This window comes from Capra hircus, chromosome 12 (assembly GCF_001704415.2).
Source record: "Capra hircus breed San Clemente chromosome 12, ASM170441v1, whole genome shotgun sequence".
In the NCBI taxonomy this organism is placed as follows: Eukaryota; Metazoa; Chordata; class Mammalia; order Artiodactyla; family Bovidae; genus Capra; species Capra hircus.
Genome location: NC_030819.1, coordinates 54021416 through 54042962, shown reverse-complemented (window position 1 = coordinate 54042962; position 21547 = coordinate 54021416). Strand labels below are relative to the sequence as shown.

The following is a 21547-nucleotide window of genomic DNA, read 5'->3' as shown; positions in this document are numbered from 1 at the left end:
TGGATTTCAGTAGTGACTTGCTCTTCAGGAAAACGATGGTGGGGGAGGATGCATGATTAACTCTTGTCTTGGGATCCCAGTGTGACACAGCCTTGACCCTTGATCACGAGGTCCTTTCCTTAAAATTGTGGTCAGATATATATAACAACAACAAAAAAATTGCCATTTCAGTTAATCTTATGTACAGACTTCAGTAACATTAATTACATTCGCCGTGGTGTGCAGCTGTCAGCACTGTCTTGTTCTAGAATGCTTTCATCACCCCAGCCGCAGCTCCACGGCCATCCAGTAGAGCTCCCCATTCCTCCCTGTCTGCAGACTTTGCTTAATCTAAAGTTGATCCACTTTCTGTCTTCTGTGAATTTGCCCAGTGGAGGTGTTCCGTGTCTGTGGAACCCTACACTATTTGTCCTCTTGGGTCTGGCTGATTTCACTTAGCATAATGTTTTCAAAGGTTATGCGTGTCGTGGCGTGAATCGGTACTTCATTTCTTTTTTATGGCCCAGTGATACTCCATTGTATTAGTCGACGTTTTGTGTATCTGTTCCTCTCTTGATGGGCATTTGGGATTCTTTCTGCCTTTTGCCTTTAATGACTAATGCTGTTGTGAATGTTGACATTCCTGTTTTCAGACCTTTTGGATATATACCTAGGATTGAGATTGTTGAGCCATATGGGAATGCCGTATTAAATTTTTGGAGGAACCACTAAGTTTCTTCACGTCCTCACCGCCACTTGTTGTTTCCCATTTTTCCCCCTTGATTCTGGCCAATTTGATGGGTGTGAAGTGGCGCCTTGTGATTGCGATTTGCATGTCCCTAGTGAGTAGTGAGACAGAGCATCTTTAAATGTACTTGTTTGCCATTTGTATGTCATCTTTGGAGAAATGTCAGTTCGAGTCACTTGCCTATTTTTTGGTTGGTTGTTTTCTTTGTTCTTGAGTTGTAAGAGTGCTTTATTCCGGGTGTTTATCCCACTTGGTCATGGTCGGTAATCCTTTTAATATGTCACTGAATTTGGCTCACTAGTGCTTTGTTGAGGTTTCTGCATCTGTATTCATAAGGGATAGCGCCTGTAGGTTATAGTGTCTTAGTCTAGCTTTAGAGTCAGGGTGATGCTGGTTTCATAAAATGAGAAAGTATTCTGCCCTCATTTTTTCCAAAGGGTTTTAAAGCCTGTGGTTGTACGTCTTCCGACATAGTTAATGCTGAGGGTTTTTCAGCTGAACAGTGGTGGTGGAGGGCCTGACCCCAGGAACTTCCCGCTGTGTCTCCTCTGTGACGTCTTTCCATTCTGCGGGGTGTTGTGGACAGGACTCCACGTGGTGCCAGCTGCAGTCAGTTCTTTTCTGTGTCTAACAGATATTTCAGTTTGATGATAATTTTAGTTTTTATTATAGTTAGCCCCTGAATCTGGAGTATGAACCCTGTTGTTTCAGAAACAGAATAATTCAGTCAGTCAATAATTTACATAGTTTTGATTTCACTTCAGCTTAATAGTACGTTGTAGCTGGATGGTGATTTTCCTTGCAGGAGTATGAGGGACTTTTCACATAGTTCACTTTACTGCAACACAGGATTTGGGGAAAACAGAGTGGTTCACGTTTTTGTAAGTGGGAAAAGGTTACTCCCCGTTTTCTGATTGAGCAGTTTGGCAGTTAGACCTAGTATATGTGTACTTGAATATTGGAACAGAAGTCTCACAAACCACCGTTTACTCTCTCAGTAGGGAAAGGCACTGTGACCTCTTCAGCGTCACTGAAAAGGGAGCAGCAGTCGTGATACTCTGCTTATTTACTGAGAGCTGCGACCTTTTTGGTTCTCAGATGCTTATTGAGGTTCATCTTTTCTAAAGGACTACAGCTTTGGGATGACTTTTAGGATGCCTGAGACTGAGAGTATGGAAATGGTTTGTTTTCTCATGAAAATGTTTGTTGTCTCTGGTTTAGTGTCAGGGTACAGTGTCTGGGTTAGTGTCGGGGAACGGCATACATCTGGGTTAGCATCAGGGTACAGTCTCTGGTTTGTTGTCGGGGCACGGCATCTCTGGTTTAGGTACGGCGTCTCTGGGTTAGTGTCGGGGCACGGCATCTCTAGTTTAGTTACGGCGTCTCTGGGTTAGTGCTGGGGCACGGCGTCTCTGGTTTAGTGCCGGGCACGGCGCCTCTGGTTTATTGTCGGGGCACAGCGTCTCTGGGTTAGTGTCAGGGTATGGCGTCTCTGGGTTAGTGTCGGGGCACGGCATCTCTGGTTTAGGTACGGTGTCTCTGTGTTAGTGCTGGGGCACAGTGTACCTGGTTTAGTGCCGGGCACGGTGCCTCTGGTTTAGTGTCGGGGTACAGCGTCTTTGGGTTAGTGTCGGGGTATGGTGTCTCTGGGTTAGTGTTGGGGCACGGCATCTCTGGTTTAGGTACGGCGTCTCTGGGTTAGTGCTGGGGCACGGTGTACCTGGTTTAGTGCTGGGCACGGTGCCTCTGGTTTAGTGTCGGGGCACGGCGTCTCTGGTTTAGGTACGGCGTCTCTGTGTTAGTGCTGGGGCACAGTGTACCTGGTTTAGTGCCGGGCACGGTGCCTCTGGTTTAGTGTCGGGGCATGGCGTCTCTGGTTTAGGTACGGCATCTCTGTGTTAGTGCCGGGGCATGGTGTACCTGGTTTAGTGCTGGGCACGGTGCCTCTGGTTTAGTGCCGGGCATGGCGTCTCTGGTTTAGTGCCGGGCACAGCGCCTCTGGGTTAGTGTCGGGGCATGGCGTCTTCCGAGGGAGCAGTCTTGGGCTCGCAGCCGTGCCTTCCTTCCCCGTCTTCTGGTTTGGGAGATGGGAGCTGGCTGCTCGCGTCTCACTCTGGATCCACCCTTTCCCTGCCCGTGCTCGCTTCCTCCTGGCTGTGTCCACATCCTATCTTGCCTCTTCCTCTGCCTCCTGCACTGTCGTCGGTTTGTAGGGTCACTTGCTTCTTTGATCTTCAGGAAGCCTTTCCTGCCTGTTTTGGCAGTTCTCCTTCGGCTGCCGACATGATCTGACCCTCTTCAGTATTAAACTGGGAATGATAAATGCTGGATTTCAAGATAGGACTTGAAACACAACAGTGAGGGAAATGTGTTCTCTCATATTTGTATTAAATACAGGCTATCTAGTATAAAGAACCGTAAGCTGTCTAATGGAAAGAAGGAAGTCCCGGCCCTCTATATCTGTGGGTTCTTCCTCCCAGGATCGAAAACATTTGTGAACAAAGTCCCAAAGTTCATAAAAGCAAAACTTGAATGTGCCGTGTGTTTGCAGCTGTTTATGTGGCATTTACACCGCACTAGGTGTGACACGTCGTCGAGGGCCCATGGCTCATGGGTCATATGCAAGAACCGCATCATTTCACATGAGGGGTTTGAGCATCCTTGGGTTTTGGGATCTGTGGAGGTCCTGGAACCAGTTCCCCACATATACGGACAGATGACTGTGTTCTTGATAAGCCCATTTTCTATATGGAGGTGTTGATCTTTTACACTTTCATCCCTTTTTATTTCTTGCTGAAATGTATAAAGTTTGCTATTTTCTTTAACAGTGTATACTGAACATAATTAGCTTTTCCAAATATATCTTCACAGATAACCATTTTTTAATCATAGTTGAGCGTTAGATGGTAGAAGAGATTCCTTAATTTACTTCCTTGAAAACATTCCTGGGTGTCACTTTGCTTTGGTGTAATTGTTTCTTTCTCTCAACAGCAGAATGCAGGGTGGTCAGATGTGTTTTCCATGGTTGACTGTGTCAACATTGTCTTTCAGAAGAGCCATCTCCTGACTGGTTTTCTTTTTTCCTATCTGCAGCTGTGTCCTCAAAATGTAGTATCTTTATCAGTAGACAGAAGGTATCCTTGTAGTTTCTAGTTCCTCTTCTTTCACATGGGTTGGTGGTTAATTTTCGGTGAGACTCAATTTTTTTAAGAATTGGACTAGGTCAGGGTGTTGTTAAATTGCTCAGTTGTGTCTGACTCTTCATGGGTCCATGGATGGCAGCACACCAGGCTTCCCTGTCCATCACCAACTCCCGGAGCTTGCTCAAACTCACGTCAGTTGTGTCAGTGATGCCATCCAACCATCTCATCCTCTGTCGTCCCCTTCTTCTCCTGCCCTCAGTCGTTCCCAGCATCCAGGGTCTTTTCCAGTGAGTTGGTTCTTCATATCAGGTGGCCAAAGTATTGGAGCTTTTTTTTTTAAACTGTCTCATTGAGTTATTCACTTTCAATTATAATTTTCAGATTTGAAAGTTTTATTTGATTCTTTAAGAACAAGTCAGCTTAGGCTTTAAATTCTCACGTTTGTTCTTATAATCAGGCTTTTGCTGTTTCTTTGTATATACCAACCATTTGCTTTATGTCATGTCTGAAATATTTCTGATATTTAGCATCTTGAGTCTAATTCTTCTGTCTGTGTTTTCACTGGTTTTTATACATGGTGCTTTGTTTTTCTGCTTTTGTGTGTATGTGTGATTTTTGACCGTGAACTCAACCTCTTGGGAGTTTTACTTGCGGGAATTCCTTGTGGGTGGATGGAATTTGTCTTCTGGAGTGAGTCTGTAATTCCACTGGTTGCTAGTTGTGGACACCATCCACTCAGGACCTCACTGAATTACGTTTCCTGCCCGATTTTGTTTGTGTGTGTGAATTCGGGTCACAAGCTTTGATGGGGGCCAGCTTGTGGTTATGACTGTTGGGAAGATACTGGTCGTCTCTCCCTCCCCTAGGCCAAGGAGAAGTCCGGCAGGTTCCTTTGCCATCTCCTCTTGTGGTGCAGGGTTATTTCTTGTTCCGCCTTTGCTGAAGACACAGCCCTCTTGGTTCCCTTGCTGTGCTGGGGTCTCCTGCCGGCCCCTGTCCTGAGCGGGCCCTGGGCCTCAGCCCTGGCCTCTGCGCCCCGTTCAGTCCGGCCCTCAGCGTAGGGTGCTCAGGTCGCTGGTGTCGGCAGGTGCCTCCTCGTGAAACCCATCTTTGGCACTTGCTCTTCTCTCAGGTTCTCCCATCACTTGATTTTTGGTTTCTGCAGATTTCTTATTTTCTCACCAGCTCACTAAATTGCTATATATATATTTTTTTTAATTAAAAAGTTCACTTTTTGGTGGTTTTCATCAGGAGGGTCATGAATATCTAATCACTTCTTCGTGATGAATTTGTAGCAATAGGCCCTGAATCTAAAATAATCTTACGAGGTGACAGAAGAGTCAGAAAGAATGTTTTCTTCCTTCAGTGCGTTGTGTTCTCAGACAAAACAGATGACATTCCTGATCCCCACGAAAGCTTTAGAGCAGAGATTCCTGAGAGCGCCAACATTTCTTCCCTTTGTCCCAGTGAAGAATCGTGATTTCACGCAGCGTTGTTAATTGCAGTAGGAACATATTTCTCAAGTGTGGGGATGGGAGACTGTTCAGAGCCATCACTGTTGGATGTTGACAGGTTCTAGGTTCAATTTAAATCTTGGGCTGCTGGATTGACTATTATTTGACATGATAGGGTTTGGCAACCTTCAGCAGAATCTTAGACTCTTCAGGGGATGGTGTTTGAGAACTCTTGTAAACGTACTAAAAAAAATTGTATAGCAAATTTTCAACTTGGTGGGTTTTTTTTCTTTCTTTTTTTAACCAATTAATGTCTAACTACAGTGTTGAAAACACTTCTAAATTAAAAAACAAAAAACAACCACTTATCAGCCATTGGATTGCTCTGTCTACACTCTGCCTTTGTAGTTAGCGTTTGGCTAGAGGCAGGAATGCGCTCTGGTCGTTTCTGCAAGAGAGTCTTGAATTCCTGCCATGAGGCTGTCCTCCCGCACATTCACAGAATCAGCGCTGAGGTATCATCGTGCTGCACTAAGGTATAGTTTACTGCGCTGTACCTTAACTTAGCACTCACGTCCATAAGTTCCGTGCTATCTGTACTTCCCATTGCAGTCTGCTGCCCTTACTCCATCTATAACCACCTATGGTACTTGTCATGTGCTGGTTGACTTGGAGTTCCTAGAGTTTTGTGTTAATCTAGTAGTGTCCTCAGAAGTGTGGATAAAAGTGATTAGACATGATAGAATGTTGAGTTAGAAGAGACTTTAGAAATTATCTGACCTTTAGCTGTGAAAACCTAAGTTGGTGTAAGGGCTTTCTTGAACACCCAACAGAAGAGCTCAGAGCTGGGGTTTGGAAAATTGCTGAAGAAATCTACCCTGGATATTCATTGAAAGGACTGATGCTGAAGCTGAAGCTCCAGCACTTTGGCCACCTGATGCAAAGAGCTGACTCATTGTAAAAGACCCTAATGCTGGGAAAGATTGAGGACAGGAGGAGAAGTGGGGGACAGAGGGTGAGATGGTTGGAAGGCATCACCGATGCACTGGACATGAATTTGAGCAAGCTCTGGGAGATAGGGAAGGACAGGGAAGCCTGGCCTGCTGGGTTCTCGATTCACCCTGAGGGCGAGAAATGCTTTCCTTGGGTGTGCCTGCTGGCTTTTACTGTTCCAAGCAGATGTCCTTTGACAATAGCACCTTTTCTAGCTTTAGTGTGTGTGTTTGTGGAAGGAGGTTATACTTGTTTGAATGACACCAGTATCAGTTTGAATTCTTAGTGATAGTTTTCAGCACATGCGAGGAAATTCTGTGACAAGACACTCGAGCTGGTGGTGTTGACAGTGGGCTGGTAGGCTCCCCACAAAGGGCTCTGGTTCAGTGGATCTTGAAGTTGCTGTCAGAACTGAATTTCGTGTTTTTATTAAACAGTTCAAATTTGGAATGCCAAATTTAAATAGTATCTGTGAGCTAGGAGAAGGCAGTGGCACCCCACTTCAGTACTCTTGCCTGGAAAATCCCATGGACGGAGGAGCCTGGTAGGCTGCAGTCCCTGGGGTCGCTAAGAGTCGGACACGACTGAGTGACTTCACTTTGACTTTTTACTTTCATGCATTGGAGAAGGAAATGGCAACCCACTCCAGTGTTCTTGCCTGGACAATCCCAGGGACGGGGGAGCCTGGTGGGCTGCCGTCTATGAGGTCGCACAGAGTTGGACACGACTGAAGCGACTTAGCAGCAGCAGCAGGGATTGTATCAAGGTCTTATATAAAGCTGAATAGTATGTCTTAAATTAAACAAGTAAGCACCATGTATAAATACAGGTGCTGGGTGGCTGGAATGTATTCAGGCAAATGTCTTGTTTTGGTCGAGCTTGACCACCAGCCCACCCGGTCCCTTCTGTCAGGCCTTATTTTCAGGCCTGGCGTGTCAGGAAGCCAAGGAGGCACCGTCCGCCAGAGGGCCGGGCTTCCAGGCTCAGGAGGCAGCAGGGGCGCGCTGGGCACCAGGTGGTGTTGAGCGCGGCTGTCCCTGGGGAGGCGCCACGTGCGTATCATCCTGTCTGCAGCTTCATACGCAAGGCAGCGTTCGGCTGTTTTGTGCGTAGTGTCGGTTGTATTCGTCTGGTCCTGTGTTTTCTGGGGAATTTTGAAATTAACAGCTACTCTGTCTCCAGAATCGCTCTGGCTTCCCTTTCAGACTGTGTCTGCAGTGCATTTGCTAGCACGCGCCAGTGCTCGGGGCCTTTCACCGCCCGCCCCTGCCCCATCCCTTTTCCTTCGGGGCCTCAGATTCACAGACGTGAGTTGATCTTATTCCTGAGACGGGGGCACACGGTTACTCTCTGAGCAAGGCCCTTCTTTTGTTGGATGTCGCCTCATTTTCTGCTCTTGTCTTTCTCCTCCTTCACTTCCGCGTCCTGGTGTCTTCCGGCCCCACTCAGGTACGTGTCGTGTACATTCTCCCAGCCCCCTTGCCATGTGCTATTTTGTATATATGTGGTGGTGGTTGTGTTAATCTTTTTTTCTTTGTGTACTTAGTATTATGTATTTGAGAAATAGCTGTGTGTTTGAATGAACTTGCCTTCGTTTATTCTGACTGCTAAGTGGTATGTTGTCATTTTATAGACCATCTGTTAATAGATTGCGGTCAGCTGTGCTGTCATCGGTGAGCGTTCAGGAAGCGTTCTGCTTTAAAGTTTTTTTCATGTTTTTATTTATCTGCTTTTGGCAGTGTTGTGTCGGTCTTTGTTGCTGTGCGGGCTTTTTCTCAGGGGCTGTCCTCTAGTTTCTCGTGCCAGTGGCTTCTCTTGTGGAGCACAAGCTCTAGGTGCACAGGCTTCTGTAGAGGCAGCACATGGGCTCAGCTGCTCCGAGGCACGTGGGATCTTCCTGGACCAGGGATCGAACCCGTGTCTTCTGCGTTGGCAGGTGGATTCCTTACCAGGGAAGCCCTCAGCAAACATTCTTGCCCCCTTTGTTCTGTGTGAGAAATTTTCATGTGTACACTGCTGAAGAAGTGTTAGGTTGCCGACAGTATGCCTGTTTAACTTCACGATGTCTCTGAGATCACGTGCCTATGAGACCACAGATATAGCAGGGGCTCTCATCCATCACATAAGAATCATGTAGGAAAAGGAGCAGGATTTAGTAGAATTCCTTAATCCAACTGTTCCTGCAAACTGGTTTTTTTTTTTTTTTAAGTCATATTATTAAAAGCCTTTCTTCTTCATTGTCACCCTTTATTTTCTTTCCATAATGTTAGGAAGTTTACAGGAAACAAAATCATTTTAAGGATCTCTCTGTAATGTGTATACAACTGTGATAGTATTGGGAAAATACCCTATATACTGAGATTTCTCCTTTTCATCCCATAGGGCGCCAATGCCTCGGCATTAGAGAAAGAGATTGGTCCAGAACAGTTTCCGGTCAACGAGCACTATTTTGGATTAGTCAATGTAAGTATCTGTTAATACATAAGTAGCCTATAGAATTGTGCTTGGAAGTAGTCTTAAGGATGATGAATGCAGTTCATAATTTATTAAAGGAAAATTGTTCATTCGTATCAGCAGATTTAATGCCAAGAAACTTGACTTGGAATTTCAGAATTCTCTCTAATGGAAGAGAGAGAGGCACTGCCTGAAGTCTTAAGAGTCTTAGAACAGTTTCTAATTTATCAGCCTGATTTTTTTTTTTTTCTCTATTTTGTGTCAGAATTTTCTCATAACCAAAATCTCATATGGCCTAGACCAAATGATCTGGTTCTTTGAAAATTATTTACGTGTCTAAATATAAGTGGTCTGCATGTACAGATAGAAATAAATATAGTTTTGTAAACGCCTCTGTGTGTCTGTAGAGTCTAAAGAACTTTCTTTAGCATTTTGAACTCTTTCCTGAATCAGAGAACACCACAGATCTCTACACATTTGTCATGGTAGTTTATGCTGTTGTACTGTACTGTTAGGTGGATCTGTGGCATTTTAAATAAATAAGTAAATAAATATATATAGGTGATAATACAGATAGGAAAGTAAGTTTTATTAAACTTGGTTCTAGCATGTTGTTATGTACACATGGATTTCTTGTGCAATTTGAGGAGGGCAGATAAAGTGGTGTGTGGTGTCACCTTGCCAGGGGATCCTTCTTTGTCTGTGCTGGACACAGAATCAGCAGTGCCCACCTTCCTCTGTATTCCCCTCCCTGGAGGAGACCACTCATCAATCCCCTGGCTCTTTTTTCTGGAATGTGTCCTTATAGAGCAAATAAGGTACTTATACTTCTATTTATATATATATATATATGTATACATATATGTATGCTGACTTACTGTTTTGGCAGAAACAGAAGCAGGAACTTCGCTGTCTTTTCCCATCATCCCTGCCCAAGTTCACTTTCCCTGGTTCTCACTTTCCCTCTCCCAGTATGAAATTAATCTTGGCCTTAATTGTCACTTATTCTTAACCAAAATCTTCAAGAGACACAAAGAAAGCCAAGAAGACCTTGTGTCAGTTTCCACGGAGCTGTGCCCAGCAGGCCCCCTCTGCTCTCCTGGTGCTTGGCAGCGTCTCTTCGTCGCCCTGCACGGCCCCTGTGCTTGACTCCTCCCCTCCACCCCGACCCCTTCCCTCCACCCCGACCCCTTCCCAGAGGTTTCCTCCCTTGCTTTGCAGAACACAGCCTGGAGTCGCTTGTTAAGGAGGTGTGCACAGGTATAAACTCTGGGGTCGTGTGTACCGAAGACGGGTTTGGTTATCTGTCTCTAAGTGTCAGTTGGACGTCCATCCTAGGGTATACCCGTCCTTCAGAGTCTTTGGGGCTTGCTCTGGTGCTTTCTGCCTTCTCTTGATGCTGAGAGGGCACTTGCCATTCTGGCTCTTTCTCTCTTACGAACGTGCCTTCTTTTCCCCTTTAGAAGGTGTTTGGGAGTCCTGAAGGGTGTTCTCTGTCCCCAGTGTTCTGAAATCTCATCGTGTCTCTTGATGGGAACCCTGTTGTTGTGTTGTTTACTGACCCATTCAGACTAATGATGTGTGTCCCTCAGGTCTAAGCCATTTCGGATACTATTATTGGGATAGTTTTCTTCTTGTTACTGTAATGTCTCTGTTTTGTCTTTTTTTTTTTTTTAAATGGTTATTGCATATTGAAACAGACTGATTCCTTATTTTTTCTCTCATTTTTGATCATCTCCTTTAGTCTACATTTTAGACTGTATCTTCAACTTTTTTATCCACTCTGCATTTTTCATTTTTTAGAGTGTTACCTTGTTGTTTTTTTTTTTAATCTTGTTTCATGGAGGCAATATCTGCTGCTCCTTTTCTTAGGATATTATTCAAAGATTTTGTTGTTGCTGAGGTTTTCTTGCACTCACTGGATTGTTTCTGAAACCTTTGAGTTTATTCCCCCCCCCCCCCCCCCCGCCCCACCTCTTTTTTAGTATCTTTACTATTGGAAGTTTTCCTCAAATTTTGCTCATCTAAAAGAGTGAAAACTTCTGTAAGTTTGCTGCTGTCTCTAGTCTGTTGTCATTTTCTTTAGCCTTTTGAGTTTTTGTCTAATCTATTCTTTTACTGTCATTTTATTTGGGGTTTCATGGGGAGGAGAGTTAAATGAATATTTAATTTCCCTTGTTTATTGAGAAGTCTGGCCTCGACTTCTGTACAGTACCTGAAATGCTCGCACTTACATCTGGAGTTGCCTAGTGATCAGAAGCCTCATTTCAGTTCTGGGGGAGCAGAGCCCATTTTCTTCAGTCTCACTGCTCCTTTTCTGTGGCAGCCACCCTTGCCTGGTTCAGACCCCAAAGCTCATTTGTATCCTGAATTGTCGTAAAGCTGTGCCCATTGTTGGTGTCCCAGGAGAACCTCTTTTCTTTAGAACAGTAGTGTTTCCTGTATTGAAGGCTGTCTTACCTTGAGCTTGTCCTGCGTAAGCATTCCAGCCTTCTCCTTTTTGTGCCTAAGTAACTTTTTTGCAAATAACCTCCAAACAAGTAAAACAACATACTTGATACAGTATGAGCCCTAAAGCTCTGTGGGGCTTCTCTGGTGGCTGCGTTGGTGAAGAATCCGCCTGCAATGCAGAAAACCTGGGTTTGATCCCTGAGTTAGGAAGATCCCCTGGAGGAGGGCATGGCAACCCACTCCAGTATTCTTGGCTGGACAATTCCCAAAGACAGAGGAAGTCCATGGGGTGTGACAGCTGCAGTCCGTGGGGTCTCAAAGAGTTGGACACGACTAAGCACAAAGCTCTGTGGGTTTTTTTTTTTTCCCGCTGATGTTTTTAACGCAATATGATACCAGTGTCCAAAAACCATTGTTGATTGTGTTACCAAAAGTTTTTAAGAAGGTATCATTTTTATTACTTCGTATACACCAGTATAAATTCAGAAGGTGGAGTTTGTGTTTCTCCCTGAGAGATTCAGTATACGAGATTCAGTATACGAGATTCAGTATAAGCCAAGGAAAGCTGGAATTTCCGATCTCTGTGCCTCATTACGATGAAGAATTGAGATCCCTGAGATCCTGAGGTAGCCAGGGCTCCGGCTGTGAAGGGTTGATGAGCACCTTGAACTCTGCGCAGAGATCACTGGTGATGAGAGTAGGCTCCGCTGACCTGGGACAGTGATACACGCTCCTGTGATCTGTGCTCTTGGGCCACTTTACGGCTGTGTTGTGGGCCTTGAACCGTTTTCCACCAGCTCTGTTTTCAACTCTTACATTGTCATCACCCTTCTCTCTAGTTTCATTCTCCTTTTTTATTTGGAGTTATCACACTATTTATAGAGTCCCTTAAAAACTAAGGTTGGAGCTCTGAGGAGTTGGGGAGATGGCTTAGTTAATTCAGAGGTGAACATTTGAACATTTTCCTCCTGTCCTATGCCTGTCTGCCAAGTCGTTAGTGTTTATAAACAACACAGAATGCAGCTGCTTTAAGGAACTCGGTGGTTAATCTTTCCTAATAATTGGATTCTGTTAAAATGAGGCACGTGTCTGTTTTCTTCTAATCAGTCTGTTCTAGCGAAGTGTGCATTTCAGGTTCATTATAGTCACTCTTACAAAAAGCAAATACTGAAAAGAGTTCCTGTTAGGTATGCCTGATTGAATCCCTTTTTCCGACTAGTAAAGTACTAGAATCACTCAAAGGTATTTGCTTTTGGGAAACTGTCTGTGCATTTGGACAATTAGAAAAGTGGACTTTTTGTTTTTAATGGAGAGAAGGAAAAAAAAAACCCCATAGTTTAATTAACCTACCAGAAAATTCAGAGTGGTTACTCTTCACTTTGTTAGTAACAATCTAGTTTCCATTACTTTCAGTTATAGATATTTTTATCTTGGAGGAACATTTTTGCAAATGATAGCTTTCATGGCAGTTGACTCTTCATGATAACTCTGATGTCTATCCCTGTGATTTGCATAATACATATGGTGGGGGTTTCCTATTGAGTTAACCCTTGTGGATACCTCAGTATTTCTGATGTTGCAGGATGTCAGGAGAAATATGGGTGTGCCTGGGTGGGTACAGGGGAGTATGGAAACCATCTCGAAAGGCAGAGGAGCCTTTGGGTGCTTTCTCTTGCTGTAAAATCCCTCTTTTACATGTTGGCTGTCTGTGCAGTTAGCTGAATTCTTTGAAAACGAATGGTTTTAATCTGATCAGCCAACTTGCCTTTTCCCCTTTATATCTTGTAGCCAGTAAATTGAGTGAAGAGTGATTTAGACTACTGGTATCTCTTTCCTACTTTTTGTGCAGTCCCTCCATTTTTAGCGGCCTTTCGAGAATCATTTTAATTTTCTAATACATAAGCCCCCAAACACAAGTCGGTTGGGATTAATGAATCTTTTTGTGAGGGTGAACCATCTTATAAAAGGCTTTCTCTAACCTGAACTGATAGTAGTCATTAGTTGGAACTCTGAATGCAGGGAACAAGGGTCACCACGAAGAAAAGAAAAATAAAAATGAAACTTACCATTTGCAGGTTACAGGGTTGAGTAGGCTGATGTCGCTTGGTTCTATTTTCTTTTGTGTTGATCTCATTCTCCTTTAGTTTCTTCCAACCTGGTATCCTTAGGCTGCTCAAAGCCTGTATTATCAGAGATCGCAGATTGTTCCTATCAAACCTGACCAAAGAACTCAGGCCAGATTGGATCAAGTGCCTGATCCTGTGGCAGCTTCTGCAGAAGGGCTTGTGACTAACCCCCTTACAGGATTTGCATAGAGAAGTCAGTTCCTGTGAGGAGGCCTGGGGCTGGGGAGCAGGTGAGGGGGGAGGAGTGGGTGGGTGGGGGGGCAGGTGAGGAGGGGGGCAGGTGAGGAGGGGGCAGGTGAGGGGCAGGAACAATGTCCCTGAGAATCTGGATTAGGTACCCTTGGCTGCAGGGAGCAGGTGGTTGGGGACGGGAGGTCTAGAGTTACATGGAACAGAGCCACCTGAACAGAAATTGTGGGGAGAAGAGGGTCTTCCCTTAGAAGGGGATGTTCATGGGACAGGCACCATCACCAACCAGCGTGGGCGACAGCGGAGCAGTTAGCCATTTAACACATTATGTTGACATTATGTTGACTTAATAGTGGTTAAAACCAGTAGTTTCCAAATGGAATATGTAAGATGATTCATTGGGGGGTGGGGGCGAAAGTATGAACACTGCTAATGTTTACTTTTATCTGAAAATGAAAGATAGATTAAGCTTTGCTGATTCTAAATAAATGGACGATGCTGGTACCCGTACACTGTCCACACATGTGATGGCTCTGTATCACTTCAGGTTGCACAGTGCTGCAGGCTGATGGTACCACCCCTCTGGTTTATTTGTGCTGCTGCCATCTATCATGATTTAAGTGTAGACCTGGGGATTATAGGATTTAATCTGTTTCAGCTAAGCTAATTTTCCACAGGGGACAGATGACTCAAAAAGGTTGTTTCAAAAATAACCATATAGTGATGAGGTATGCCAAACCACACTAAGTTCTTCATGCAGGTCATTGAGTTACTTCTTCACAAGATTGTAGAGATTGGTGCTGGCAAAAACGTCATTTACAGATGAGGAAACCGATAGAGAGAGTGGCTTGGTAACTTCCCCAGGAAGGCATTGATAGTAAAAACCCATCCTGTGTTTTAAAGTCATTTGAAGTCATTCTTTAAGTAATTCTGCTACCAACTTGATAGACATTTAGGTTTATTTCTGTTTATTTTCAATTTTAGGAATTTATCTTTTCTTCCTGTTTTAATTTAGTTTTTTAAAAATATGGATGCAGGGACTTTCCTGGTGATCCAGCAGCTAAGATTCTGAGCCCCCAATGCAGGGGGCCCAGGTTCGATCCCTGGTTGGGGAACTAGATCTTACATGATGCAGCTAAAAGTCTGCATGCTGTAACTAAAGATCCCGTGTTCCTCAGTTGAGACCCAGGGCAGCCAAATAAATCTTTTTTTAAAAATTTATGGGTGCAAAAGAAACTTCTTATAACCATGTACATGCACAGTGGTCTCACTTTCGTTGCTCTCTCCTCTTTGCCTTCTCTCTATAAATAATCGTTTATATTAGCTTTTGATTTAGCCTTCCTAATTTTAAAATATCAGCAGACGTGTGCATGTGTTTATGGACATGGTTGAAGGATTCCCATTCTTCAGCACTCCTCTGCAGGTAGCCTGTCAGAGTTTTGTGTACTGGACCTTACCCTGGGACAGTGCTCTGAGAACTGTCCTCGGTCCTTGTTTACTCCCTGGATCCTCCCTGAGTGACTTCCAGGTGTTTTATTAGCCTGCTTTTCACATCATCATCTATTCACGGGAAGGAAAAAGGAAGGCAGAAAATATTTGTCAAGCTCTGTGTTCTTTTCTTTGTAAAGTAAGACTGTTTCCTCCCTTGTCATTAAATAGAAGGAAACTCGTGCCTCCCTGGTGTGTCTAGTGGTTAAGACTTTGTGCCTCCAATGCAGGGGTGCAGGTTTGATCCCTAGTTGAGGAACTAAGATCCCACGTGCCTTGGGGCAAGGCCGCCCCCTGCCAAAAGAAAGAAGAAGAAGAGGGAAACTGAAGCTGAGTGAGTCGTGGTCGCCTGCTCCAGGCCACATGGTCAGTGAGAGGCGGGGCTGCTGTTCAGGATTGAGTCTGGAGCGAGTCCACGTCCTCCTGATGGACTGAGCACGGTGTGACGTGGCATCAGCATGTCAGTGGATAGGCTGTCACACCGTTGATTCTTCCGTCTAATACTTCAGAGTATCCTGTTTTTTTCTTATTTTCTGGATGGCACTGAAGAACTTGATAGTAAACTTCACTATTATGTTTTTATAAAAGAATTTTTGAGAGTTACGTTTTTAAATGTACCGTATAGAAAATGGTTCTTATACAACCAATACTATCAAAACAGTGAGAATTGGAAAAGGAAAAAATTTTCCAGAACCCTAAACCTTAACTAATTTCACTATTTAAACTGTAGTTCTTTAACTCAGTGGTCATAAAGGCCAAATTTGTCCCATGTATCTTTCTCCCATTTTAACCTGAAACTGATGTCAAGAGCATCCATTTAATGTTAAAATCTCTAATTTGCAGTCAGGACAATTATTTTTACCCTCGGTTCAGTCACTCAGTTGTGTCCAACTCTTTGTGACCCCATGGACTGCAGCACACCAGGCCTCCCTGTCCATCGCCAACTCCCAGAATTCACTCAAACTCATGTCCATTGAGTCGGTGATGCCATCCAACCATCTCATCCTCTGTCGTCTCCTCCTCCTCCTGCCTTCAATCTTTCCCAGCATCAGGGTCTTTTCAAATGAGTCATTTTCAAATGAGTCTTTGCATCAGGTGGCCAAAGTATTAGAGTTTCAGCTTCAGCATCAGTCCTTCCAATGACTATTCAGGACTGATTTCCTTTGGGATGGACTGGTTGGATCTCCTTGCAGTCCAAGGGACTCTCAAGAGTCTTCTCCAATACCACAGTTCTACCCTCAGGTACCTTTTAATTTATGAGGATCATAAATATTCCCTATCTTACTCTTTCTCTTCTCTGAACAACTCTAGGCTTGGAAATTCTTTCTCTGGATATCGTTTTACCCCCAAATTTAACCAAAAAAAAATTTTTTTTTTTCTTTTTCTCTCCTAGTTTGGGAACACCTGCTACTGCAATTCAGTTCTTCAGGCACTTTACTTCTGTCGTCCGTTTCGGGAAAAAGTTCTCGCCTACAAGAGTCAGCCCCGGAAGAAGGAGAGCCTTCTCACGTGCTTAGCAGACCTCTTCCACAGCATCGCCACCCAGAAGAAGAAGGTTGGAGTCATACCTCCTAAGAAGTTCATAACGAGATTGCGGAAAGAAAATGGTAAATAACTCTTCTGCTTCTCAACCTGCTGCTGAGGTAACAGCACGGTCGGGTGCAGCAAGCGTCAGCTGGGCGTCCTCACGCCCGATGGTGCGGCTGCCTCTGAGAAGCCAAAGGTGGTGCTCCTGCCTGGAAGGCAGCGCCAGCTGCTCAGTGAGGACACAGTCACTTGGGTTCCTGTGAGGTGTGGCTGCCGTCTGAAGTACAGAGATTAAATTCTGTACACCCGGAAATGAGAAATCATCATTTCTCTTTTTTTGCCTACTTGGCTGTTTGATCAAGGAAAGTTGTTGGGGGGCACTTCCCTGGTGGTCCAGCGGCTAAGACTCCAGGCTCCCTCCCAATGTGGGCGGGGGCGGGGGAGTTGGAGGTGGCTGGGTTTGATCCCTGATCAGGGAGACCTGGTGCAGCCAAATATTGAAAAAAGAAAAGTTGTGGAGTCTTCTGCAGTTTTTTTGTTGATTTTTTTTTTTTCCAGTTACTGTTCATTTGCTTTTTTTGGTAATGCTTTTTATGAATATTAACTCATTTGATCCTTACAATAACCTGATGAGAGGCCATTATATTTCCCCCACTTTAGCCATGAAAAAGAAAACAAAAAGACGCTGAAAGACTTGCCTGGAGTCACACCCCAGGCAAAGGAAAGTGCCAATAAATGAAACTTTCCGGCTTAGGATATATCGTTTTAACTCCACCCCCTACCCCACCCCACACTTTTAAAAATAGTTACTGGCTACACCCCCACTTCCTTTTTCTCTCTTCAAATAGTATTCTTTTGATTTCCCTAGCAAGGTCATCATTAGTCACTACTTCCTCAGTTGCCTTAATGTCACTGGCACTCAGGGATGTTAAGGTGACCTGTCAGGCCCGTGTCCTCCCTGACGTCTGAGCCCAGCATCTCTCCAGGGTGGTGAGCCGCCTCGGGAAGTTCGAATGGACTTGAGAAAGTGTGGAATTCTTTTTGCTTGTTTGTTTGGAGGTAGGCATTTCAGTCACTGTAGAAAGAAAATTGGGTGTTATTTTTAGTTTCATTTGTTATCTGTCGAATATAATGATGCCCATAGAAATATGATTTGAGAAGTTTCTAAGGTTGGTTATTAATGGCGAGCCCTGCCCTTAACTCAGTTGACACTGCTCATTGTCGCATGAATCCAGAGAAGCATGGGTCATACTGAGTTTCCTAAAACATGAAGGTGCTGGAATAATATGATTATAGATTACTGTTTTTTAATCTGATAACCATGTTAAAAGTTTGTTCATTTTCTCCATATACAGATAGATTAATTGCTCACAAAAGCACTTTTTAAAATATTTCCCTGATTCAAGCTAAACCTACTTACTGTCTTAAATTCCAGATGTGTCGAGTATCTGCTGTTTGTGAGAAAGCCAAGTACAGCTCTTAGAATGAGACTGATTCAGGTCTTCTCAGAGAGGTTTTTTTTTTGTCTGTGTTGGTGGGACACTTAAAAAATTTTGTCCTGGTAGAAAGCTCATGTACAGTGGAACTTTGGACAGCATGAGTTTATATTACATGGGTCCACTTATACGAGGATTTTTTCAGTAGTCAATACGAGAGCCCTGCATCATCTCTGGCGGCTCACAGCCACAGGCGCAGGACCAGGTACGGAAGATCCTCACATTCAAGGGACCGACTGGTTTTACGTGGGTTTTCCCCTGTGCAGAGGGTCACCTCTCCTAAGGTGGCTTGCAGTCAGAACAGCTGGCTTGTAGCAATGTGCATCATTCTCGTTGCTGTTGGGGGCCAAGTTTATTCTTCTTGTGTCCCCTTCACTGTTTCAGTGCCTGTGGTCTGTTCATTCATTCATTCATTCACTCAGGAAATGCCAAATGACCTCTTTGGTTTACCATGGGGTTGAATGTTTTTTCATGTATTTTACTTAACCTTTAAAATTTTGTTTCTACAAGTTGTTGATTTCAAGCCTTTTGCTGACTTTGTCTTTTGTATAAATTCTTCTTATGTTGAAGATGTTGATGCCTTTCAGGTTTCACCATCTTAAACTTTTTAAATGATTTCTAGTACGTAGAACTTGGTCTTATGTGGTCATATCTGCAGCTCTTCTAAAATGTAATTTTTAAATTCCTTGTGTCTTAGGGAGGCTTTCCCTTGATTTTCTAATCGGTTTCTATTCTATCATTTTGAAAATGTAAACCATAAACTTCCTGAACTTATATAAGCTCTGGAGGTGAAACTTCCTGACTGGGTGGTAGTCTGAGTGCATGTTGTTGGCTGGGTGCAGACGCCTGTGTGGCCAGGTGGCCTGGCTGCCTGAGTCCCATGGGTGGGGCTGGACGGCCTGCCTTGAGTCCTGGTCCTGCTGATTCCTGGCAGTGTCTTTGCTGCTTTCTTCCGTTTCCTCGCTTGTGAAATACTTCTAATGGCGGTGTCACGGGGCTGTTAGGAAGGTGGCATGAGGCCGTGCCCTGGAAGGGCTTCCTCTCCAGGCTCAGGGTACATGATGCGAGCACAGGCCAAGTGCTTAGTGTTTCCATGACAGCGACTCATTTGAGTAGCTACGGGGACGTTCCACGGAGTTACAGATCTTTGGAAGGGCCCTTAGAGATTCTCTGGATTAAATATATTTTCCATGTTGCCTTTGTTCCCTAAACGTGACTGCACAGCAGAATCACCTGGAGGAGCTTAGAGAAGTGCAGGTTCCAGGCCTCACCTAACTCTGTCAGAGAATGTACACGGGGCTGTGTGGCCCAGTGATTTATCATGTTCAAGGCTTCCTCTGTGATTCGTATGCATTTGCCCTGGCACTGCCACAAGGTTGTCCACTTCCTGCTTTAAAACTTGCCCTGTTGTAGTATTTATCAGTTCGGTTCAATCGCTTTGTGACCCCATGGAGTGCAGCACACCAGGCCTCCCTGTCCATCACCAACTCCTGGAGCTTGCTCAAACTCATGTCCATTGAGTTGTTGACGCCATCCAATCATTTTGTCCTCTGTCGTCCCCTTCTCCTCCTCCCTTCAGTCTTTCCCAGCATTGGAGTCTTTTCCAATGAGTCAGCTCTTCGCATCAGGTGGCCAAAGTATTGGAGTTTCAGCTTCAGCATCAGTCCTTCCGATGAATATTCAGGACTGATTTCCTTTAGGATGGACTGGTTTGATCTCCTCACAGTCCAGGGGACTCTCAAGAGTCTTCTCCAACACCATAGTTCAAGAGCATCGATTCCTCAGCATTCAGCTTTCTTTATAGTCCGACTCTCACATCCATACATAACTACTGAAAAAACCATAGCCTTGACTAGATGGACCTTTGTTGCCAAAGTAATGTCTCTGCTTTTGAATATGCTGTCTAGGTTGGTCATAACTTTTCTTCCAAGGAGTAAGCGTCTTTTAATTTCATGGCTGCAGTCACCATCTTCAGTGATTTTGGAGCCCCTAAAAATAAAGTCTGTCAAATGTTCCCATTGTTTCCCCATCTATTCGCCATGAACTGATGGGACTGGATGCCATGATCTCAGTTTTCTGAATGTTGAGCTTTAAGCCAACTTTTTCACTCTCCTCTTTCACTTTCATCTAGAGCCTCTTTAGATCTTCTTCATTTTCTGCCATAAGGGTGGTGTCATCTGCATATTTGAGGTTATTGATATTTCTCCCGGCAGTCTTGATTCCAGCTTGTACTTCTTCCAGCCCAGCATTTCTCATGATGTACTCTGCATATAAGTTAAATAAGCAGGGTGACAGTATACAGCCTTGACATACTCCTTTCCTGATTTGAAACCAGTCTGTTGTTCCATGTCCAGTTCTAACTGTTGCTTCCTCACCTGCATATAGATTCTTTAGGAGGCAGGTCAGGTGGTCTGGTATTCCCATCTCTTTCAGAATTTTCCACAGTTTATTGTGATCCACATAGTCAAAGGCTTTGGCATAGTCAATCAAGCAGAAATAGATGTTTTTCTGGAACTCTCTTGCTTTTTCCATGATCCAGCAGATATTGGCAATTTGACCTCTGGTTCCTCTGCCTTTTCTAAATCCAGCTTGAACATCTGGAAGTTCATGGTTCACGTATTGCTGAAGCCTGACTTAGAGAGTTTTGAGCATTACTTTACTAGCGTGTGAAATGAGTGCAATTGTGCGGTAGTTTGAACATTCTTTGGCATTGCCTTTCTTTGGGATTGGAATGGAAACTGACCTTTTCCAGTCCTGCGGCCACTGCTGAGTTTTCCAAATTTGCTGGCACATTGAGTGCAGCACTTTCACAGCATCATCTTTTAGGATTTGAAATAGCTCAACTGGAATTCCGTCACGTCCACTAGCTTTGTTCATAGTGATGCTTCCTAAGACCCACTTGACTTCACATTCCAGGTTGTCTGGCTGTAGGTGAGTGATTATACCATTGTGATTATCTGGGTCGTGAAGATCTTTTTTGTATAGTTCTTCTGTGTATTCTTGCCACCTCTTCTTAATATCTTCTGCTTCTGTTAGGTCCCCACCATTTCTGTCCTTTATTGAGCCCATCTTTGCATAAAATGTTCCCTTGGTATCTCTTAATTTTCTTGAAGAGATCTCTAGTCTTTCCCATTCTATTATTTTCCTCTATTTCTTTGCATTGATCACTGAGGAAGGGTTTCTTATCTCTCCTTGCTATTCTTTGGAACTCTGCATTCAAATGGGTATATCTTTCCTTTTCTCCTTTGCCTTTCACTTCTCTTCTTTTCACAGCTATTTGTAAGACCTCCTCAGACAACCATTTTGCATTTTTGTTTTATTTATGGGACAATAGATTAAATGAACTGATAAAAAGCAGTTGTTTCTTACTACCTCAATACATTATGTATGAGGATAGGTTTTCTCTTTTTTGATCAATAAGTATTTTTTAGAAGATTTTTCTTCATCATAACTTTATTTTCCTCAAATTTGAGTCATAATTTATATATGTGAAAGATAT

At 44.0% G+C, this 21547-nt stretch overlaps 1 protein-coding gene across 1 annotated transcript in view; it reads left to right on the top strand.

Annotated features, from left to right (window-relative positions):
• Positions 1-21547, top strand: part of USP12 (ubiquitin specific peptidase 12) — a 58057-nt gene that overhangs the window by 21906 nt on the left and 14604 nt on the right. The window contains exons 2-3 of the mRNA XM_018056585.1: positions 8700-8780; positions 16419-16632. Of these exons, the coding sequence (XP_017912074.1) occupies positions 8700-8780; positions 16419-16632 (295 nt within the window). The remainder of the gene's footprint in view (positions 1-8699; positions 8781-16418; positions 16633-21547) is intronic.